The sequence below is a fragment of the Phaethon aethereus genome (genome assembly GCF_964289735.1).
Source record: "Phaethon aethereus genome assembly, chromosome: 1".
Lineage (NCBI taxonomy): Eukaryota > Metazoa > Chordata > Aves > Phaethontiformes > Phaethontidae > Phaethon > Phaethon aethereus.
In genome coordinates this window covers 99,985,730-100,006,533 of record NC_138575.1, presented here as the reverse complement: position 1 = coordinate 100,006,533, position 20,804 = coordinate 99,985,730, and the positions used below count along the sequence as shown (strand labels likewise).

The 20,804-nt window shown below is 46.0% G+C and overlaps 1 protein-coding gene across 1 annotated transcript; it reads right to left on the bottom strand.

The window, feature by feature from the left end:
- Positions 1-3,172: 3,172 nt before the first annotated feature.
- Positions 3,173-7,757, bottom strand: CD200 (CD200 molecule). Its single transcript, XM_081998033.1, has 4 exons — positions 7,615-7,757; positions 6,520-6,846; positions 5,580-5,846; positions 3,173-3,704 (listed from the first exon to the last, which is right to left on the bottom strand). The coding sequence occupies exons 1-4, from the start codon at positions 7,670-7,672 to the stop codon at positions 3,592-3,594; spliced, it is 765 nt and encodes a 254-aa protein (XP_081854159.1). The 5' UTR covers positions 7,673-7,757; the 3' UTR covers positions 3,173-3,591.
- Positions 7,758-20,804: the final 13,047 nt, after the last annotated feature.

Below are 20,804 nucleotides of genomic sequence, written 5' to 3'. Positions count from 1 at the left end.
TTCAGGATTAGTATTAATCTATTCGGATGTGATAGGAATGATTGGGGGGGTGGGAAAAAAAAGGCATTCTCCATTTCTTACTAATACAACACCAAATTAATCAGAAAAGTTGCTACGCTGTTCTTTGTTCTCATTAAACTATGACCATCAACACCTGTCCAAACAACATTTTAGATTTTGGAAAAAGTTGATCTGAAGACAATGTTATGTGAGTTTTAAAAAACTTATCATATACCTGCTGCTAAAACAAATATTTTTTTAATTATGGTAACCAGACACTACAGAAGTCAGAATATCTCAGTGAGATAAGGAATATACAAAGCCATAAATGGATTTATAAACTGTGAAAAGCAAACCAACTGTCCTGGTTTCGGTAACACACATATAAGGATATTTATTGAATATATAAATAGCTTGACATTTTAGAATGTCATTCTGATGTTTGAGACCCAATTTATGACACTACCTTTATGTGGCTTTGAAAAAAAATTAAATAAAATACATGGCATCCTTACTTTTCATGTAGAAGAGTCAGAAAAAGGTTTCCATCTCCTTATCTAATAACCCCGCATAGAGCCAAAGTATTTTGTAAAGGAAAAACATTTCAGAATTGAGCACATAATTAATTCTTATCAAGGAAGTAAATGGAAAATTGAAACAGCAAGGCAACTATTCATATAATCACAGGAGTGCTATTTTGAATCCGTTTCAGCTGCCAGCCCTTTTGCCCAACTGTTGGAATGAAAGGGAGAATGAAGGACTGGAAATTATTTTGCAAATAAATAACGCAGGCACCCACGCTCGCTCGCGCTCTACACAGATATATATGATGCAGACTGAAGGGTACTGCCAGGCACGTTTCTGCGAACAGAAAATTAAGTGACTTACTAAGGAACAGGAGCTGTCTGGAAACAGTGTGTGATTAAACTCACAAAACATCATCACTTGGGTTGTGAAATATTTATGTCTGCGGGAAAACTGACGGGCAGCCTGACAGCAGAATTAGTCCTGCACTGACATTTTTGTATGGGCTTTTTTTTTCCCCTCCGCTCATTAACTCTGTTTAGGTCTGTTTGGCTACAATGTTTTTACACTGTGGTTTCTTTGTTTGTTGTTTTTTGGGGGGTGGGGGTGGGTGGGGGGGTGTAGTGTTAAGAAGGGTAAAGGAATGAGGCTGTTGCAAGCAAAACAATTTTCACTTATACCACTGCATATTTTTGCTATTTTAGGGAATTCAAAATAGGACAAATATAATCTTCTACTCACAATAAAGCCACACTTTAGAGGAAACCAAGGCAATTCTAAAATGAGCCTCCCCAGCTGGGACACGACAACCAGCTGGGACACGACGGCCAGAGACCCATTCCTCTGTGAGCAGGGCACGTTATATCCACGATAAATGGGAAGGAACACAAACAACTGAAGTTTATCAACAAAAGCAAGATTTGAGCAACTCTAACAAAACAAACTTACACCCACTGCTAAGCACTGCTCATCTAATTTACACCCTCTGCCCCATGTGAAGAGGCATTTACATGAGGTCTTGACTGACACACCAGGACACACGTGGGGCCAGGAATCCAGACGTCCTCCCGGACAGCGGGGCGCGAGGCCCCACTTCAAGCTCTGAGCCATTAGCTAACGAAGAAGGGGCACAGTGCTTCCAGTTTAAACACGCGGTCTAAAAAGTTTAAAAGCATTTTAGGCTTTTCAGTGCCTTACGCTTTCCTTGCAAGGCAGGAGGAGGAGGCTTTGTTCAAAGTTTCCAAAATAATGCGTAGGCTCTGTCGTTGTGCATCGGAGCGGTGTCTCTGTGGCAAGAAATAGCGTCTTGCATGACCCACAACATGGCACAAGGATGTGTGAAATGGCTTGAGGGTTCAAAGCCTGAAGCTTAGCAGGTGGAGCAGGACATAGGAAACCCGCTGCGAAGCCAGCCGTACTGCCTGCGGAGGATGGTCCTGTTACAAGCTATGGCCGGAGGCACATGCAGGCATTGCCTGGGGCACCGCTAACACCCAAGGGCCAGAATCACGCAGGGAGGTACGTTAACATCCTCAACCTAGTCCAAACACGAGCAACTTAGTCTTGCCAAGCAATGTTTCACTGACTGGCCCTGCTCCTGCTTCAGGCACCAGTGCAGTCACAGCATCTCAGTGTAGTTCTCATCTGGCCTCCAGTGAGGGGGCTTTGAAACTCTGCAAGGCAGCACCTGCACTTTTTAGCACTCTCTTTGCCTGGTCGCTCTCTGATCCACTCTGGCGGGTGATCCCAGACCTCTGCCAGGTCACCTCTGCCTCAAGGTTTCTCCTTCCAGGTCTGCTTAGTAGAAGATCATTTGTGTTTGGAATGGTTGTTCTAAAATAAAGATACATACACCTTTCTTTTGAGCATTTCACCTTTTTCTTCTGATCCTTTATAAAAAAACAAAACAAAACCACAAAGACACAAAAAACTAAGAACCAACTCCCTGCCCTTTAACTTCCAGGTTGGTCTGGAAATTTAAGAGACGTTTTCTCTTCTGAATCGTGTACAGGATCAATTGAAAGCTCACATATGTTTTACAATTAAGAAGTTACATTTGTGATATAAGAACCGTTCATTTCTCTTTCTTCTCAGTGAAAACTTCTATCTCTGGTAGTATCAGATTTACTAGATCAACCCCTCTTAACAGCAGATGCTGTAGGTCTAAGTTCACAATAGACGGGTCCAATACACTCTTCTGAAACTCTTCTTTACCTTACATCTCATCATCATCATGAAGCATGTATCTAAATATTTGGGAACTGAGTTAATGTGTGCTGGTGCTTCTAAACATATTAGTAGAATTTAATGCCAGACACAGCATTTTGATCTAGCTAAGCACAAGTGAAACTACCAATGACCATCAAATTTCTGTGATTTCTGAAGCCTAAGGCCTTCCCCCTCCTCAAATTTTTCCCTTTCATTCTGTTATTAGTAATTAAGACTAGAAAGTTGAGCTGATCCATGATCAGGTCATCACACATACAAGGACGTTACACTGACTGCAATTTCTCCTTAATTCATCATTAGGAAGCAGACTCATATGCCAAGTTTGAGAGCACTTCGTCATATTAAACTGTCTTGAAAATACACGTCATATTAAACTGTCTTGAAAATACAGAGAGGGTGCTGTGACCAGAAGAAAGCCTTTCCCTTGAGGGCACGTCACTCTGCATGAGTGGGTTTCTGTCCAACACACCTCTTCTGCCAAAAATTCTCTGAGCATTCTTAAAATCAAAAATGCAAAAGACCAGTGAATTACTTCTGCTGAGACTTCTGCCTGAAAGCAAACCATGAGCAGCATGTCCTGCTCTGCTTGGATCCTCCCCTCACAATTCGTAGTCTTGTTATCGCCTTTCGGCAATAGCAGCGGGAAAAGAGCTCTTAAAATTACACGCACCTGAGACAACCTCTGTGTAAACACATTATTATAAAGTTTACTTGTCCAATATGACAGTCTTATATCCCAAAATGGTATCTCAACAAAGTCTCATTCTTCTCTGCAGATGACCGGACCTTATTATGGGCGCTAAGAAAACTGTTGATTTCCATGTGTGACTCACCACTTCAACTCCTCCTGCATATCCTCTTCCTCCAGCATAGTGGGATCAGGATCAGAACTATGATGACAATTAAAATCCCCACAGTAATCGTCAGCCAAAGCAAGGAGGATCCCTCTCCTGTGAAAATAAAACAACAAAAAAATACACCAAACTAAGCTAGTTTATATAGGAAAAAGAGCAAAAAGGGCCACAAGGATGCCCGATTCATGGCAATGGTTCCTCATCAAGATCGTGAAAGTTATTGCTAAGCTACACGAAAGCAGCAGTTGCTCAAAGGAGAGAGGGAATGTGTGTATCTTCAAAGATAAACCTACTTGCCCACCAAAAATGCTTTGTGAAGAAAAGATGTGCTCTTGTTCATCCATGGCAAAGAAAACTGTCATTCCCATGCCTGATACGACAGTTGGCATGCATACGTAAGCAGAACTTCATACAAGTCATGACACTTTCTGAAGAATTTTTGTGTTCATCCAGAATTGAGGGTTTTGTTTGTAAAATGAAAGTTATTCTTTTTACTGTTAAACACTTATCACTGTCATAAAGGCTAAACTAACTTTCAGAAAAGAAGACAGGCTATGTTTTGAAGCCTGCTCTACCCAACAACTGAGAGCAAATGCAACTCCCTGGTTAGATATTGCCACGTCATTTGACTTCCATTAATCAAAATGATAATACAAAGGCTCATTTCAATCCTCACTAGTATTAGCTGGAAAGCTTTCTGAATAAAAATTTATTTGAATCAAGCCAAAACTGTCATGTCTTTAACAAAGCTAGGTTGAACTATTCATTTGAATTTCTCTGTATCCAAAATAGAAGGTAGTTTAAACAACAAGCTATTAGCTGATTTTTCATTCTTCTAGCAAGGAGCAAGAGTCTCTTTCCTTTCCCTATTGTTTCCTTAAAACAATACACATTTCCTTTTTAAAAAAGGCCAAAACAAAAGAAAATTGCATTTGAGACAGGACAAGAAGATTTATTATGCTTTTTCAATTAGTATCACTCAGAATTAAGAGCTAGTTTGTTTTTGAACTTTCAGAGGGAAGATATTAAAAGTCAGATCTTACTCTTTACTACTACTTGTATAACAATCACTCCTTAAGCACGTAATTTGGGAATTAACCCACAATCCCAAGCTGCTTTTCTTGTCTTCCTATGTTCCAAGTGGTCTTCCTTTTAAGGCTCTGGATTGGGAGAGATGTAAATTTTAAATCACCTAAGTCAAAGGTCCTGTGTGAACTGAGAATAGTTTTTCAGCTTTTAATGTTTTTATTTCTCATCTATAGAACTGGGATGAAAGTCTTTCCAGCAGAACAGAATGTTGGAAGAAGAAATAAATTAGCACTACAAGGTATCCAGCCGTTACCTTGATTTAAGATTTCCTCACTAAACCAATTTAAGTATCTTCAACTGACCACCTTCTTGCCTGCCTGAAAATACTATTCCTCCCTGACCATTACTGCAACGCATGTGGGTCTTAGCAAAAATGTCAGAGAAACTGAAAGATAATACACAGGTTAACCATACCAAAACATGTAGCAAGTTTAACGGAAATGTTTGGTTAATTGTCGTTCAGAGATAGTTTGTTATTAATTTCAAAGCTTCCACTTCCACGTTCATTAAGCGACTCACAGAGTTTTTACTTTATCTAGATAGATAACAGAAGACAAATATTTATATCTATCTCTGGACTGTCAGAGAAACTCTGAAGGCCTGAGTGAAAACTGAAGTTCGGCTTGCTGCAAAATGCTTGGTGCCTCTAAAACCCATAGCTCCCTAGCTGACTAGTTTGGCTTTATTTCCCTCTTGGAGAGGATTCCAGCATGTTAATCACCTCAGAGACGGCAGTGAACACAAAGTAGGATTTCCTTTCTTCCTACTTGGCACATACACATTTCACTCCCCCCTCTTCCCAGCAGATTCCTATCCAAACATGCTATTGCAAAACATAGAGGCCAAGAGAACACTATCAGGTAGCTTGTATCGTTCACCAACCTCCTTTAATTTTCACTGGCAATTCCATTTTTTCATTTGTGTTGCTTACTCTGCAGGTCAAGTCCTGCGCACCGATGCTCTGAGTGTTGTAGATCTCCAGTTTACTGGTGATGGACACCATCCCATTGGTGTGCCTGACCATCTCCTGTGTAGGAGTAGAATTGAACAAGTTGTTCCAGGTGATGGTGGGCTCTGGGAGGCCAACAGCATTACAGACGGCTACCAAATGACCTTCGGAAATGTTGTAATGGACAGATGCATTGAGACCTTCCAACACACAAACGAGACAATCCATCAACACAATGAGCACCTGGTCATAAGCAGTGATAGCAGTTTAACCATTATCAATCAGAGCAATGCATACTGGATTCACACTGAGCCCCAAAGCACAAGAATGCAAGAAGAGTTCATTGGGTCAGGTTCCCCCCCCCATAATTCAATACTCCTTCCCTTATAGTGAAGTTATATACCCCAAAGGTTTCACTCAACCTGAAATCCCAGGACTTAAAATAATCTGTTGGAGTAAAACCATTTCTTGGTGCGTGCTGTTCTCTTATCTGCTAATTCCCATCAACAGTAGGCTTTGGCACAGCAGCTCACAGCGCTGGGGTTGTACCCGGCACCAAGAGGGAACTGCAACAGGCAGCGTTCGTTTGCCCAAGTTCCAGCTGAGACTGCTCGGGGGCTTACAAACAAAGATCCCACCCCTTGCTTTTTAGCTGCTACTCTCAGAATAACAAACAAGGACAGCCCAGAGCCAAAACCACCACAACAGGCTGGAATCTGACCCCACAGAGTCTTGTTCACAGCAGTAACGCTGTTTCTACGCTGTGTTCCACCGAGGGATCCTCCTAATCACTGCAGTTTCTGAGCCTGCTCAAGGGTGGGTGAGAAAACACCTCTTTTTCTGCTAGAGACATATCCCTGCAGAGAACCTCACCAAAGACACTCAGGCAGGTACGTCCCGAGAAGGAGCCGAAAGGGAAAGCATTGAAGAGACACGTGTAACACCCTGAATCATCCATTCTAGTGTCCCAGAAAGTGATGCTTGTCTCATTGAGTACCAGACTCGTGAAATTCATGCGGTCTTGATAGGGCTCGTGAATCTTTAATCCTTTTACGGTACTGTATGTAGCTATGTTGTTGCGTGATTTTTCAGAGTCCTTTTGCCACGTCACTTGCAGAACATCCTTGGGTTCTGTCAGGGCACAGCCGAGAGTCACACTGTTTCCCACCTTCACGTTTCTGTGTTCAGCCTGCGGAACCACTGCAGTGACATGAAATAGTGAAATGGGCAGATCTCACACATATTCAGAAGCCTAATACTGATTCTAAGGCCTGGATTACCCACAGACACAGCAATTCCATCAATTACATATTATTTCTATGGTTCTTCCCCCTCCTATATCCTCCTAGAAATCAATGAAGTTATGTTGATTTACACTGGCTGAGGCTCTGGTTTTCTTCTGAACTCTTTAAAAGAAAAAAGACATACCCTATTTCTGTACCCATCCCGCAGACTTCCCACTGGAGTTTTATTAAATCAGCTCACTGCTTCCTATTCTCAGCAAAGACACAATTTTTGTTTCCTAAAAGCTAGAGGAAGATGGAATGCACAAGGGAAGCGCATACCAAGCCATTCTCCAAGAACTGAGCAGCAAAATGGGCTAAAGAAAATTTCTGGACTATATAGCTTCAGAGTTCGCAGTGCATTTCGGGGTGGGGGGGGAGAGAGATTTGTTCCCAAGGGGAGGATCTCCTATGGGAAGTTGCGAACTCACTTGAACAACAGCGTCCAATGTCGTTGTAGATATGGGATGCTGCATGTCCCTCCCATCTCCAAATGCTGCACCAGGATGTCTTGTGTCACATCTATCAGCTCCATGCCTATGCCTTAGTTATCTAATGTATGTCAAATGGCACCAGCAATCTGTATTTCACCTATTTTTGCCTCTTACTCTGACTGTCAAAGCCTCAGGAATCAGAAACCAGTTCCCCAACCATTTTCAGGCAGATTTTAGGAAACTGAACTTACCATTTGCCTTTCCAAGCCCAGCGCAAGCCAGACATAAAACCAGAGCTCGGAAAATCATTTTGAGAAGGAAAATCTGCTTCACCTGAAGAAAGATAAGGACAGATGAGTGACTCAGATCATCTTCCGGTGATACCACATCTCCAGGGTGCAAACATTAACGGTAGCTTCGTCATGTGAGAAAAACATAGTTCTGGGGGCAGGCAGTCTCATTACACAACACAGAAAGTGCTCCAGTCAAGGTGGGAAAAAAATGGAAGTTAAAAATGTATTAATTCACCGGAAGCATGACATACTGGTTGTCCAGAACTAGCTGTGGCACTGGGAGTGAGGCAGGGTTAGCTTGTGAGATCAAGGGATAAACTGAAAGCAACTTCTCTGAGGACTTCAGGACTCTGCATTTGTCCAAAATTGCATGAATTGAGGAACTTTTGGGGCATGCTGCACCTGCTCCATACAAATATATTTCCAAGGTGAGAAAGGGGCAAAACCAAAGTTATGTTGCTGCTTTCCGTAGTGGACAGCTTTTGACATGCTTCCTGTCCCCTCAATCAGTTAATACTGCCACAACACAACTGAATTGTAGACCTGCCTGAAACATATTTAAGTGGAAACGTCATTTCGCATCAAATGTACAGGTCACCTACACCTGAGTTTCCTTGCCAACACCTGCAAAACTAGCTGATGCTTCCTGAGAGTGTCTTCTGTCAAGAACACAAGCAAAGCCCAACATTTTAAAGATTTTCACAACATGCAAAAAATAGAAGAGAGAATCAACTGTAAAGCATTTCCTATGTTATCATATGGCTTAAAAAAGGACTGATGAATAAATAAATGAACTAGAGGGAGGAAAAAAAAAATCTGTTTAAAAAACAATTTCCCAGCAAACCTGGGCACACAATGCATACATGCACAACCAGTGGCCTGCCTTTAAATTTTAAATACGGTGTGCTACAGCAACGCTCCTGACACAACTCCGCAGTTACCAAGCACGAATACAGACCAAGTTCTTAGGCGTCAAATAAAGAAACAAGAAACCACCAGCAACAAAGCCCAATGAATGATGAATTTGCCAGATAATACAGAGTAGTCAGATCCTTGTGGGTGGCTCTAAGGAGCTCAGATAGATACTCCTAAGCACATGGAAAAATCAAGGGCCAGCACAGCAAGCCAGAGAGAAATGTCGAGTTATAAAAGTGTTTATAAACCAGTGAAAGATGCGCCACAGCTGCAGGAAAGCAGAGTTTTCAGTAACAACCTTCTGCCTCACTGCTTTAATACCCCTTAAAGTCCTCAACACACCATTGCTCGCACCCGCTGCAGCTACAAGATTTCAGAGAGTGAGGAACCAGCCTATTGTGTAGCTATACCGGTCACCAAAAAAAGTCCGTTTGGGTCACAAGCTCAGTCTAGCATATTACGGGGGGACATAAAGGGGAAAATAAAAAGCTTCTAAGCCTAGGGCAATATAAAGCAAGCCCTTCCCCCCGCCATACCTTCCCAACCCACACCTCGGAGGTCTCCTCAGCCACCGCCTGTATCCCTGCGCTGGATTCACTAGTCCTCCGCCACCTCCCGCAAAACTTCTACAACTTTTCAAAAACTTTTCATATTTCTGGCGCCCAGCTCCCGCAACTACTGTCCCTGCTGAGTTCTGGCGCCACACAAGCTTCCCAAAGCAACTGCTTGCGTCAATCCGGCACCTTGGGGATCCCCCCTGGTTGGAAAAAGGCCGGGGGAAGGGTCGGGGCGCGCCGCGACACCGGGCAGCCGCCGTCAGCAGCTCGACCCGGTGCGCCTCCAGCCGCTCCCAAAATCCTGAGCCCGGAGCCCGTACCCGTCTTTCCGGGCGGCGGCGGCCGCCAAACCTCCCCCGGGGGTGAAGCCTCCGGGCAGGAGCTTAGCGGCGGGGGGCACCGGCCTCCCCGCCCCCCCCCAGCAGCCCCGCGTCGGGCGCTGACCGCAGGTTTCCGCCCTCCCGGCGGGGTCCCACTGCCCCACGCCCACCCCGCATGGACACTCGCCGCGTACCCCCAAACTCACCCCCCTCCCCCACCTGTTAAACGGACCCAGGAGGCGGAGAAGGCGGCGAGATGAGGTGGTTCCTCACGGCCGAATACCTGGAAAAAAGGACGGAGTAAACGTGCCCTACGGCCCCGGGTGGGCGGCAGCCGCCCCCACCCAGTCCCGGGGGGGTGAGCCCCGTCCTGCCCGCGGTGCCCTCGGCCCGTTTTGCGCTCCCACTCGGCAGGGACGCACCACGGCGGGAAACGGTCCCGGGTTTTGGGAGAGTGTTAAAGCAGCCGGAGCCTGTAATTAACTAGCTCAACCCCTTTGCGGTTGTCAGTCACGCTGCGGGCGCCCCGTGTCGGCTCCCAGGCTCCCCCTCTCCTCGCCCCTGGGAGCGGCTGGCGAAGGTTTCCTCAAGGGTCGTTAATAGGCACCAAATTAACCAACTGATCTTGGAAGAACAACCACAGAAAAAAACCCCACCGCTTGCTTGAAGCCAGAACACGGTAAAGCCTCAAACTGGGCGACGTTCAGTAACGCAAGGCTGTCAGCACAGCGTTCGTTTCCAAGAGCTCTCCGGGAGGGACGGCCGCGCTGCTTGTGAAAATCAGCAGCTTAAACCCAAGCTTCCTTCTAAGAAATTTTGGATTGCATTTCAGCGTGCAACAGAGCAAATTGCTTTTATGTTCACAGCACGTTCTTCCCTGGTGGCAGTTCGAGGGTAGTGATAGCCACACCAACAGTGAATTTTTATTAAAGATTTCTTTGCTATCATAAACCACTAGAGCTAGAATCCAATGGCAGGAACGTAAAGGAATGATGATAATAATAAATTTAAAAATGGCCAAGACCTCTGACATTCACTGTCCAGATACTGGACTGCAAATACTTAATGTTCCAGAAAGTATTTGTGGTTTTTTTTCAAGCCAGACCAATTTCCCGATCTTATTTATTGTAAGGCTTCACTGGAAGTTGCACAATAAATGTACCAAGGTTTTCCTCAACCTGGTAATTCCTTTTTTCTTAATTACCACAAAGGGTAATAATTAACTGCCAGTAGCAGGTCACTAGCCTGGCAATAGTCAGAAATAAAATTTTTCAGTTCTAGATCTAGGCTCTGCCTCTTTTCTATATCCTCAGCCCATATAAACAAAACCCACCTTTTTTTTCTGATGTTAGGCTGTAGGAAATTAGAGTAAAAAATTCAGTGAAAGATCTTACAGAAAAGGAAGCTAATTTTATTATACAAAATCTCTAAGCAAGTTGGTTTTATGCCCAGTTTCATACTTACAAGCTGCAAGCATTCAAATGACCTGGCCGGGATCTTCTGGGTTCCTTTTCATTGGCAATAAGAAATTGATTTTGGGATATGTCTTTTATATCATTGGGAGTGGTCTTTTGCTTTTGCTGCTACCTTCCTGTTGGGCTGAGAGGAAAAGGAGCAGCACGAGTGATACGCAGCAATCTCACTGCCATCTTCCTGTTGTTAGGCTACAGGGTCTTCCACTGATGACTTGTCCCTGTTGTAGTTTTATCAGGCTTGTCCCCGGTTTGACAGAAACAACCCATTTCTCAATCTGATTAATTAGAAACAGCATCCTTTGCAATCAATACAGGACTTTCGATGCCTGCTTTTTGCTGTTGCTTTAGCTGCTTTCACACATACACACACACACGTGTTCCTGCGTCATTCATACCGGTTGTAATATTTCTCTTTCAAGGCTCAAGGAGGTCTCCTGTTTTCAGACATCATTGCTCACGGGAAAAGTATTAGACTTGGCACAATTTCAAGCCCCTGCCAAAATTACTTGGTAAAGATGCCCACATAGTGGCCAAGAAAACCAGAAACCCTTTCTTACTGAAGACACCTGTGTGTGGGAATATTTGAATCACTGCTATTAAAGTGTTCTAAGGAATGGGGTGGTGTTTGCATGTTTCGCGAGTCATCCCAAGCTCACCCGTGTGTCAGCCATGCCCATTCCACTGCGCTCAGTAACTCACTGCACAATGCAGTGCTTTTTGACCTGCAAAAAGAAGAAAGCCCCCGCTGTCCCCACCAGATCAGATCTAACCTGTTGCTGGAGGCTGGGGGTCAGGTCTTCCAACCAGATACAGCTGTCCCTGGAGACACCTTCTGCACCACGGTGCTTGGTATAGCATGGCCCTTTCTCTGCCAACTAACAAACCAAAGCCCAAGCTCCACCACTACCTTTTTTTCAACATTTTCTTCTATCTCCTAGGACTGATGAGTAGGTCACTTAAATTTCCCTCTGCCAGCCTTCCCCTTTTTGTTTTGAGCAGAGAATGGGTTCCCTCTAAAGCAGGTCAGGTCTCCAGCAGCTAACCTACTACTTGTTGTTTGAGACTGATATTACCTAGACCCTTCACATGCATTTTTGTTTTTATGAGAAAAATGTGTTAGCAGGTCTCCTGTGCTCACCTGCCTTCACTGTAGTTGAGGGGATTTTAGAGGGAACTCCTGTGAACTGTGGACTACACAGCTTAAAATAAATTTATCTAGAAGTGCCCTGTGCCATCAAAGTGACAAAAGCAGGGAAGTCCCAGGGACATCTTCCTGCCCTTATTTCATGAAAATGAAGAGGATGTTTGGGGGACTTGAGCGATATTTTATATTAGCTCACCCTGTAACTCATGCCTACTGCAGTGGAAAAGTTCTGTATTTATCCAAATTTTATTGCTCCTTCAATGGGCTGGGGAAACTTGGAGAAGAAAGAAGAAAATGATGAAAGTGTCTAGAAAGTAAGAGGGCTACTTCTTTGGAAGAGAGGGGGGAAACTAAAGCTGAACAAGGAAAGGATAGTTCTGAAGTAATAGATGAAGACCAGAGGTAACCTTATGGCAGACAGCGGCAAATGGAAAGTACTCCAGGCAGACCAGCAATGGCAGGAAATCCAAAATCTTATTCATAGAAGAACAAGACACAAAAACCCCTTTCTGCCCTATTCTGTGCTCTCATATGAACTGTTTCTTTTTACAAGCACCTGGCACAGCTCAGCAATCTCTGCCGAGTTTTGCAAAGTTCTTTGTAAGTCACCTTCTCCCGAGCTGGTGATGGCCGAGCTGACACCGACTCTCTGGTGCGACAAAGCTTTTGAAGTTAGTGAGAACAAAAGTAGAGACCTCTTGTCCTAAAATCCAGAGAGTTCTTTGTTCCTCTCCTTTTATTTCTTCACCTGCCATACGCCCGCTATGCTGGTGGAAGAAGCAATCTGAAATCCCTTCTGTAACACATGAGGTCTGTACTTTATTCTTTCCGCTGCCTTCTGGGTGGATGCACTCTGCTGATAATATATTTCTTGGTTCTTCTCTTGAGTTCTGGACTAATGACCTCTTTTAGGCAGAACCATTTGAGCCAGTAACCAGTGAAGGTTGTATAGGTTTAAGGAAAAAGAATATGACCCAGCTGTTGCAAGCTGCTGTTGCTGTTATATTAAAAAAAAAAAAAAAAAAGGAAGTGTTAGAGGGCAACCACCGGAGTCAGTGACACAGATTCCTTTAGAGGGCGTGTTGCTTGCTGGAGGCTTACATCAGGACTGTTAGGCTCTGCTGATTTGACTCCCTTCTGGCTCTACTCATATAAATTAACATGTGCCCCTTAATCATAAAATTCAAGCAATGCTTCCTCAAGTCATGAATGCTCAAATAGGTCTACTAGGAGGTCCAGCCTGGTCCCGAGGATCTGCCACCAGCTGTCATTTTGCTAGTGATTCGACCATGTGACCGTGCGCAAACCACATCTTCTCTTTCTCTCAAACTTACTTCTATAAAACAAGCAAATGTTAAATGGTTTACAGTTTGGTACCCTGGCCAATTTTTCTAGCGCAAACTGCACCGCGCTTCCCAGCGGAGAAAGTTCACCATGTGGGTGGGGGTAAAACCACAGAAAAGCTCCGGGATCCTTTTACGTGGCAAGAAGGGCCTGGATATGTTCTACGTTTTGCTTTGCTTTCCACCTCCAGAATAGCTGTGTAAAATGGAAGACACCTAAATTTAAACTTTGCTCTAAAATGAGGTTTGGTATTAGATGGACTTAACGGGAGTGGCGGGGGTGTCGGGCCTCGCAGCCATGCATCTTTGATACAGCTAGGACACCATATGCCTAAACTCATATTCTCTTCCCTTCTCTCATTTCCTACTGAGACCTGTTGGTCTTTTTGCATTGAGGACTGTTTATGTCTCTCCCACTGATCTTCATTTACGTGCCTCTTCTCTGCATGAGGGCTGAGCATCCTGGCAGCCAGGGGCTGTAGGTACCACCAGTCATGCAGAACCTCTCAGAAGTGATAAGCTCAGCATATTACACAGACTAACAAATGTACTTGCACCCCAGACACTGCAAATCCTGGTTTCCTAGGGAGAAAATCAGGTTGATAGTCAGGAAAGAAGGATATTTCATAAAAGAAAGGTGAGACAGTCACTACATTTTTTTATATTAATTTCTCCCATCCCCTAGAGCCTTCTTCAGCTCTTGGGACTGGTAACACTAAAAAAAGCAAGCTTGGACATGTTATCTGGGTCTTGTTAGTGAGGCTGGCTTTGGGACAGCTTTGGTGTCAGGTTTTTGTTTTGCTTCTAAAACTGGTAATGTTTTTCCTTCTGAAAGGAAACAACACAATTACTAGGAGTGAAAGAAACAATTCAATTTCCAGTTAATTCCATTTCATCAGGAAGAATCAAAGAGCACTTCTAAACTCCTACTTGAAGAGTAGTGAAAAACAGGTCATCTGCCCTGTAGAAATCCAGTACTGGACTGTTTTAAAAAAGCCCTCAAGTGAGATGTTCTGAAAAAAATGAGACTTTTTTCTGCCTATTTTTTTCCTGAGTCCTTCGTGTGCATTTCATAATATTTTGATTTTTCCCCCTCAATCACCAAAACTAAATTTTTGCTCTCAGGAAAGCTACATTTTTGCACCAAAGATAAATCATGTACTCACTGTCAGAAGTACAGAGCTGAGGCCATTCCTCTCCCCCTCCTTCAGCAGGCTCTGAAGCACTCAACTGGAGTACCGCTGGTTGCTATCTCACAGCACTGAGCCTGCACATTTCTCTCTATAATTTCCATTTCCTGCGAAAAAGTTGTGTTTGAAAAGCAGTAGTTAGACTCACTAGCCTCTTCTTTTGTTGTTGTGTTTGTACACGTGTATTGATGGCTTCCAATCGTAGTTACAATTGAAGATCATGTACATGTCCATGACTACAATAGAAAAAAAAAGACATAATTTCTCTGAAAAAAAAATTAATGAACATTTAATCTCAGAAAACTCTCATTTGAGGAATGCCAAGTTGAAGCCCCCCATTGTGATCTGCAAGCATGTGGCATGACAATCTCCAAGGTAAGCTAAATCATCACATGATTTTCAGAATGCAGGGAACAGTTGTCCTTTAAATACTGAGAAAATCTTGGTTAAAATACCACTTGAGATTGACTTCTAAAGGTCCCTTGGCCAAGAAGTCCGAGGTTGTTCTCTAAAGGTCCGTTGACCAAGAAGCCCAGCTGAAGACAATCCAGGTCTCTCAGGAAGCCGTTTCTTCTGCCAGTCCCTTTCAACACCTTCTCTCCCAGCCGCCACAGTCAGTGTCTGTCGCAGGACAACCCTCAAAGTAGTTTCGTCGTGTTGTTCCTGAATGTCTTTGGGTACAGTGGTTGTAATTTCTTGACACCTGGGATAAGGTTGCTGGATACCGAAAGCCTAGTTGAAATTCCAAAGAATAAACCCCCCCCCCCAAAAAAAGCACTCATGAGTTACTATTTTAATGGAAGACTCAGCGGAGGCGTTTTCACTTTCGTTGGTGATCTCTCCCACTAGAGGGTACTCTGCTATCGTAAAAGAAAGTGCTCTGCGCGGAGGCTGTGGGACGCAAGCTGGTAGAAGAGCCTTTGCAGATACATTGGAGGGACATTTCTAACGCACCTCATGTTATGATATGGAGAGCTGGAGGGGAAGCTTTCCAGCTCCAGCTCTTAAAAACATAACTTTTTTCGAGATACTGATCTTGGTACAGTTCTGCGTAGCTGATTACTCGTGAAATGTCGAAGGGTGCCCCAGAACGTGTCACCTACTCACTGGCTTGTGCACCTTGATCCTTGCTGGCACTCGCGTGTTCACCCGTGCTCGCACCAGGGACACACAGGCTCTGCCCCTGGTCCGTGCTGGTGGCTGGCACCTGGTGCCTCTCGGTCTCCTCGGTCGTACCCGGCAGCCCATGGTCCCAGCCCAGCTGCTGGCACCAGGCCCCCATACATGAGTGCACACCCACTAGGGAGTCCCTCACCCAGGAGAAGAGTTAGAAATGGAGCTTAATAAAAAGACAGGACAGACCATGGTAATTGGGCGCTGGGCATGGCCAGGAAAAGCATAATGAACAGCCTCCTGCATATGTGCGACCAGACCCTTTTATCCCCTTATCCCTCCATTTTCCCAGGCCTTTTCATCCCCAAATCGCCTTGATTCACCCCTTTCTCACCTTTGGTTCCTCCCCTAAACATCCCATAATAAGTCCTGTGCAATCCCAAAATACTCTTCCCCTGCATCCCGTCATGTGTCCGTACCGCTTAGGCAGTGACCTCCTCCGTTCGAAAGGTGCTTCGCCGAGGACTCATCTGGATGGGCTTCACACCCAGACTCTGGGGCTGAGGGTCTTCTGTGACATCCCTGGGAGGGACCTGGGCAAGGTGCCCCTTCCTCTTGGTCCTTAGTTTGGGCTCCCCACCTGCCCTTGGGCCCCTGTGCTCCTCTGGGCTTGTAGAGGTGAGTCCAGATGGTGGGGCTGATGGCTCTCCTTCCTGTTCTGGGCTGGGGAGCAGCCAGGATCCCCCATCTGCTGATGCCTCTCTGTCCTCCTTCATGGGTGTGCAGCCGAGCTCCTCGATGCATAATCTAACACATTTCCTGTCAAACACGCTGTGGACGTCGCTGCTCTGGTTCTCCGCTTCCTCTGAAAAGAAGCGCCTGCAATTTTTTTTCTCCTTCAAGTTTCTCTTCAGACCTGGCAGCCTTTCATGAAGTGAGGAGCCTGGTGTCTGCTCCTGCAAAAGACCCAGCACAGTGGTGTGGTAACCATGACAAAGCTCTACGGTGTCTGGCAGAGAGAAGTGCCGAGAAGAGAGGAGGGCTCCTCTTCACAGCACAGGACTAGCCAGAACTTGCCAGGAAAACAGGGAATCTGTGGGGAGGTCAGAGGAAAGGGGCTAGCGGGGGTGACTCCCAGCTGTGGTCACTGGTTTTGGCTGTGGGTGCCACCAGCTCTCCAGAGCACCTTCATGCCTCTATGACCAGCATGGGCAGGGCAGAGTTTTCTGGGAAACGTCTGCGTGAGGCTGCTGGCTACGGCGTCTGAGCTCCGCAGCACTCCCTGGCCTTTGTCCAGACGGGGCATCCCAGCTGCCTCCTGGGCATTTCCAGTACCTCTTCCCTGCCTTTCCACCTAATCGTTGGCTAGCTTTTGTCCTTCAAGCTCCAGGTCTTCCATAGCACTGCTGGAGGTTAGGTGGAGCACGCATGCTGTCATCTACTCAGCGTGGCTGTCCTGTGCAGCAAACACATGGCAGCAGGAACGGACCCCAGCTCCCGACGGAAGGGTTTTGTCACATTCCTGATAAGTGTTGTGCCAAGGCTTTGAAGGATGTGAATAATTACTGGAAGGCTTGGGCATTTGCATTACCTTGTTTTCAGAAGCAATGCACTGGTCCTTCGGTGCGTGCAGACTCCTGGCTTTCTCACTTAGGTCTTGATGTAAGCTTTTCTCCTCTGCAGGCGTCCTGCATGCACTACGTCTCTTTAGCCTGAAAAAAGCCCATTAACTAGTCACATAGTGATTAGAAACCTCCTGGCATTTAGAATGAACCTTGCTATTTTAAAACTGCTGTTACCACCTGGATAAGTTTCCAGGGCAGGTGTATAAAAACCCCAACAAGAAACAGAAAGGCAAATTGCAAGGTCAACACAGGCAAGCCATGTCATTTACAAGAAAATGGAAATTACTCTTACTTTTTCCTTTTTCTGTTGACTAGACTTATGATGCAAAGTGTACAGATTATTAAGAACACAGCTATTACAACTGCCATGATGATGATTGTGCTCGTCTGAACACCTACAAAAAGAAAACAATAATGTCACACAGAACATAGAGGGATGTCAACATGTTTCTTGTGTCTTCTTCCAGAGGTTGGGACTGAAGTAAAACATTCACCAGTTTGTGCTCATTTATTCTTTGAAGAAGAGAAAGGAATAGCATAACAATGTAACACTGTGGTAGTTGAGGAATTATTTTGTCTTTTTAAATAAATACCAATAATGTCTCAAATTGCCCTGATATCGGGGAAACCAAAGCCAACATTTTAACCCCATATATATTTGTGTTTCTATTTTTGTACAAGGAAGTTTTATCATGAGGGAAGTATCCCATCCTTCCTGAGACATAGCCTCCTGCAAGATCTTCTACATGAAATGTTGTTCCCCAGCATTCAACAGCCAGGGGACTGCTCTGCTGGCACCCTCCAGCTGTGGATACTGCTGGAGAGCTGATTGCATCTGCTCTGAATCAGTGGTTGTGTAGAAATATAAACATGTGGAGACATATACACACACAAATCTATATGCTTATTATTAGAGCTATATATATGTACACACCCACCACACATACAAAGATACTGCAGGGAGGAATCTTCTGGATGGTTTCAAATAATGAAATCTTCATCCAGCATGAGGTCTGAACTCCCAGAACAATGTCTAGTGAGACCTACCTAAGCACAAGCTGCGCTCCCACAGTTGCATATCCTTTCCAGAGTGCTCCCTGGTACATGCTCCACCTCTCCATACAAATGCAGCCTACCTTCCCTTTCTTTTCCCAGGTAAACTTCCTTCATTTTCATTCCTTGTGGGTGGTTGAGAAGGCAGACCAAGACACGGAGGTGGTTGGCAGAGAAGGTACGCCTGTTTGCCACCGTTACTGTTCCGTTTGCATTTTGGACGTGGTATATTTCAAGGGACTCATCCAGGTCTCTGTCATCCAGCCAAGTGATTTTGGGGGCAGGCTTTCCTGTTGCTGAGCAGACTGCGGTGAGGAGACCCTCGGTGGGTAGGTGGGAATCATATTCCACCGTTAGCTCAGAAATCGCTGAGAGCAAAAAGAGAAAGTACTTTTTACACTCTGTGGCGAGTTTACGGTCAAAGCTGGGTGGGTCACCTCTCTGTATGGGGTTTCTTACACGAAAGCATCTCCCAGCTTATTTACGTTTCCCTCATCTGAGGATAGGTGTAGCAATTCTGAAGACTATCCACCGAGGAGATGCTGCTGCATGGGAAGTCTCCATGCGGTGGAGAGGATAATGCCTTACCCACCTCCTGACTACATCAGACCCGTGCTGAATGCCAGAAAGTGAGAAGGTGTTAGTGGAAAACTTACTTTGGATGTTGAGGCATATATCTTTGCTGAAAGAGCCATGAGGGAATACATTGAAAATGCATCTGTAATAGGACTCATCCTCGAACGTGAGATTTTGGAGCGTGATAGCTGAGGCCTGCAGGGTTGCTGTAGTGAAACGCGCCTTCTTCTGAAATGACCCTATCAGCCTCAGCCCATGGTTTGGGCTATAGGTGGCTATGTTCTGGAAGGAAAACCCGTTTCTCTTCTGCCAGGTGACTTGCAAAACATCCAGCGAGAGCGAGAAATTGCAATACAAATTTGCCTCTCCACCAAGGGCTGCTGCAATGACACTATCAGATTTCACAGCTTCCTTCAAGCCTAGGAACAAACCAAACCCCAAAATCAGAGCGAGAAGAAAAGCAATTCACTCGTGTATGCTACAGTGCCTTGAAGCATCCAGCCATGGTGTTCCTGCCTTGCGGAGCACTGGAGCAAGGAACACCACAAGGCCACGTGAGATGCTGGGAGACCTCAGACATCTTGGTTTCGTAGGTGGCCATCACATCATCAGCCTGCGCTGTGCATTTCCCGTGGCCAGGAGGAAGGTGGCACGGGAACCGAGGGCGGGCAGGCCCCTTAGCAAGCACGGCAAAGTCGAACCCCAGGCTTGCCTGCCGGCTCCTTCCCGCTTGCCTTCGCCCCCGGGAGCTCAGCGGTGTCCCGCACGGACCCAACACACGGCAGCCGCCCGGCGGCAGCGGCTCTCCCTCCTGAGAACATCCCCGCTCCCCTCTTGCCCGCGCCTGCAGGGCACGGGCGCAGGCAGAGCAGCCCAGGGCAGCCCCCAGCCCGTGCAAACAGCTGCAGAGAGACAGCCCCCGCCCCAGCTGCCCCCAGCAGCAACGCGCACCGCCCAGGCACGTGCACTGGCAACGCGGACCCGCTCCGTCCCTCGCGCTGCGGAGCCTCGCCACACTTGCAAGGAAAGGGAACAAACAGCAGGCTGAATATATGGCTTCAGCACAAAGACAAACTCTGCCCTGCGCCCTCCCCGACCTGCGTTTCCTAATTTTGCCACTGAGCAGCCCCCGGATTACCAGCTACTGTTCCAGTTACCAATTAGTATCTTTCAGTCAGGATGGCGCCCGGGACTCTCTGCCTGCCGAGAGAGGCTGGTGCTGCCCTGGAGTTAAACTCGTGCAGGGAAAGGGTGCTCCACTCACCCATCGCCGGCTCCTCCAGCCGGCAGCCTCTGCAGAGCCGGAGCAGGCAGATTTCAGCCCAGCAAAGCAGGGGGAAAAGCATCATGGGACAGAGCAATTGCCCGGGAATGCTCTCCCACTTTCCCCACGTTCCTCGGAGGGCAGCTGACATGCCCAGGGAGATGGCTGAAGAGTTCGCGCCTTCTTTCAAAGCACGGCTCGGAGGCCAATCAGCGGAGCTGTGGCAGCAGGGAGCAGCCGGCCCGGCAGGTACCCTTCCCTCGCTTTTTTTTCCTAGGAGCCTGGTCAATCATTAATCATGGCAAACTGGCTGGGGGTTAGCAGCACAACGTGGCTGCAGGTGACTTTGTCCCCCGCCAAGCACATGGGTTGCCAGAGCTAGAAACACGCAGCTGTCCTGGTTTCAGCCAGGAAAGGGTTAATTTTCTTCACAGAAGCTGGTGTGAGGCTGTGTTTTGGATTTGGGATGAGAAAATGTTGATAACGTGCTGATGTTTTGGGTTGTTGCTGAGCAGTCAAGGACAGTCCAGCTTCTCGTGCTGGGCTGCCAGCGAGCAGGCTGGGGGTGCACGG

Excerpts from the sequence above, each read along its gene's own strand:
- CD200 (XM_081998033.1), bottom strand. The coding sequence starts at position 7,672 with ATGATTTTCCGAGCTCTGGTTTTATGTCTGGCTTGCGCTGGGCTTGGA. Across the intron at positions 6,847-7,614 it reads TGGGCTTGGAAAGGCAAATG|TGGTTCCGCAGGCTGAACAC; the intron begins GTAAGTTCAGTT and ends ATGTCACTGCAG. Across the intron at positions 5,847-6,519 it reads TACCTGCCTGAGTGTCTTTG|GTCTCAATGCATCTGTCCAT; the intron begins GTGAGGTTCTCT and ends GTGTGTTGGAAG.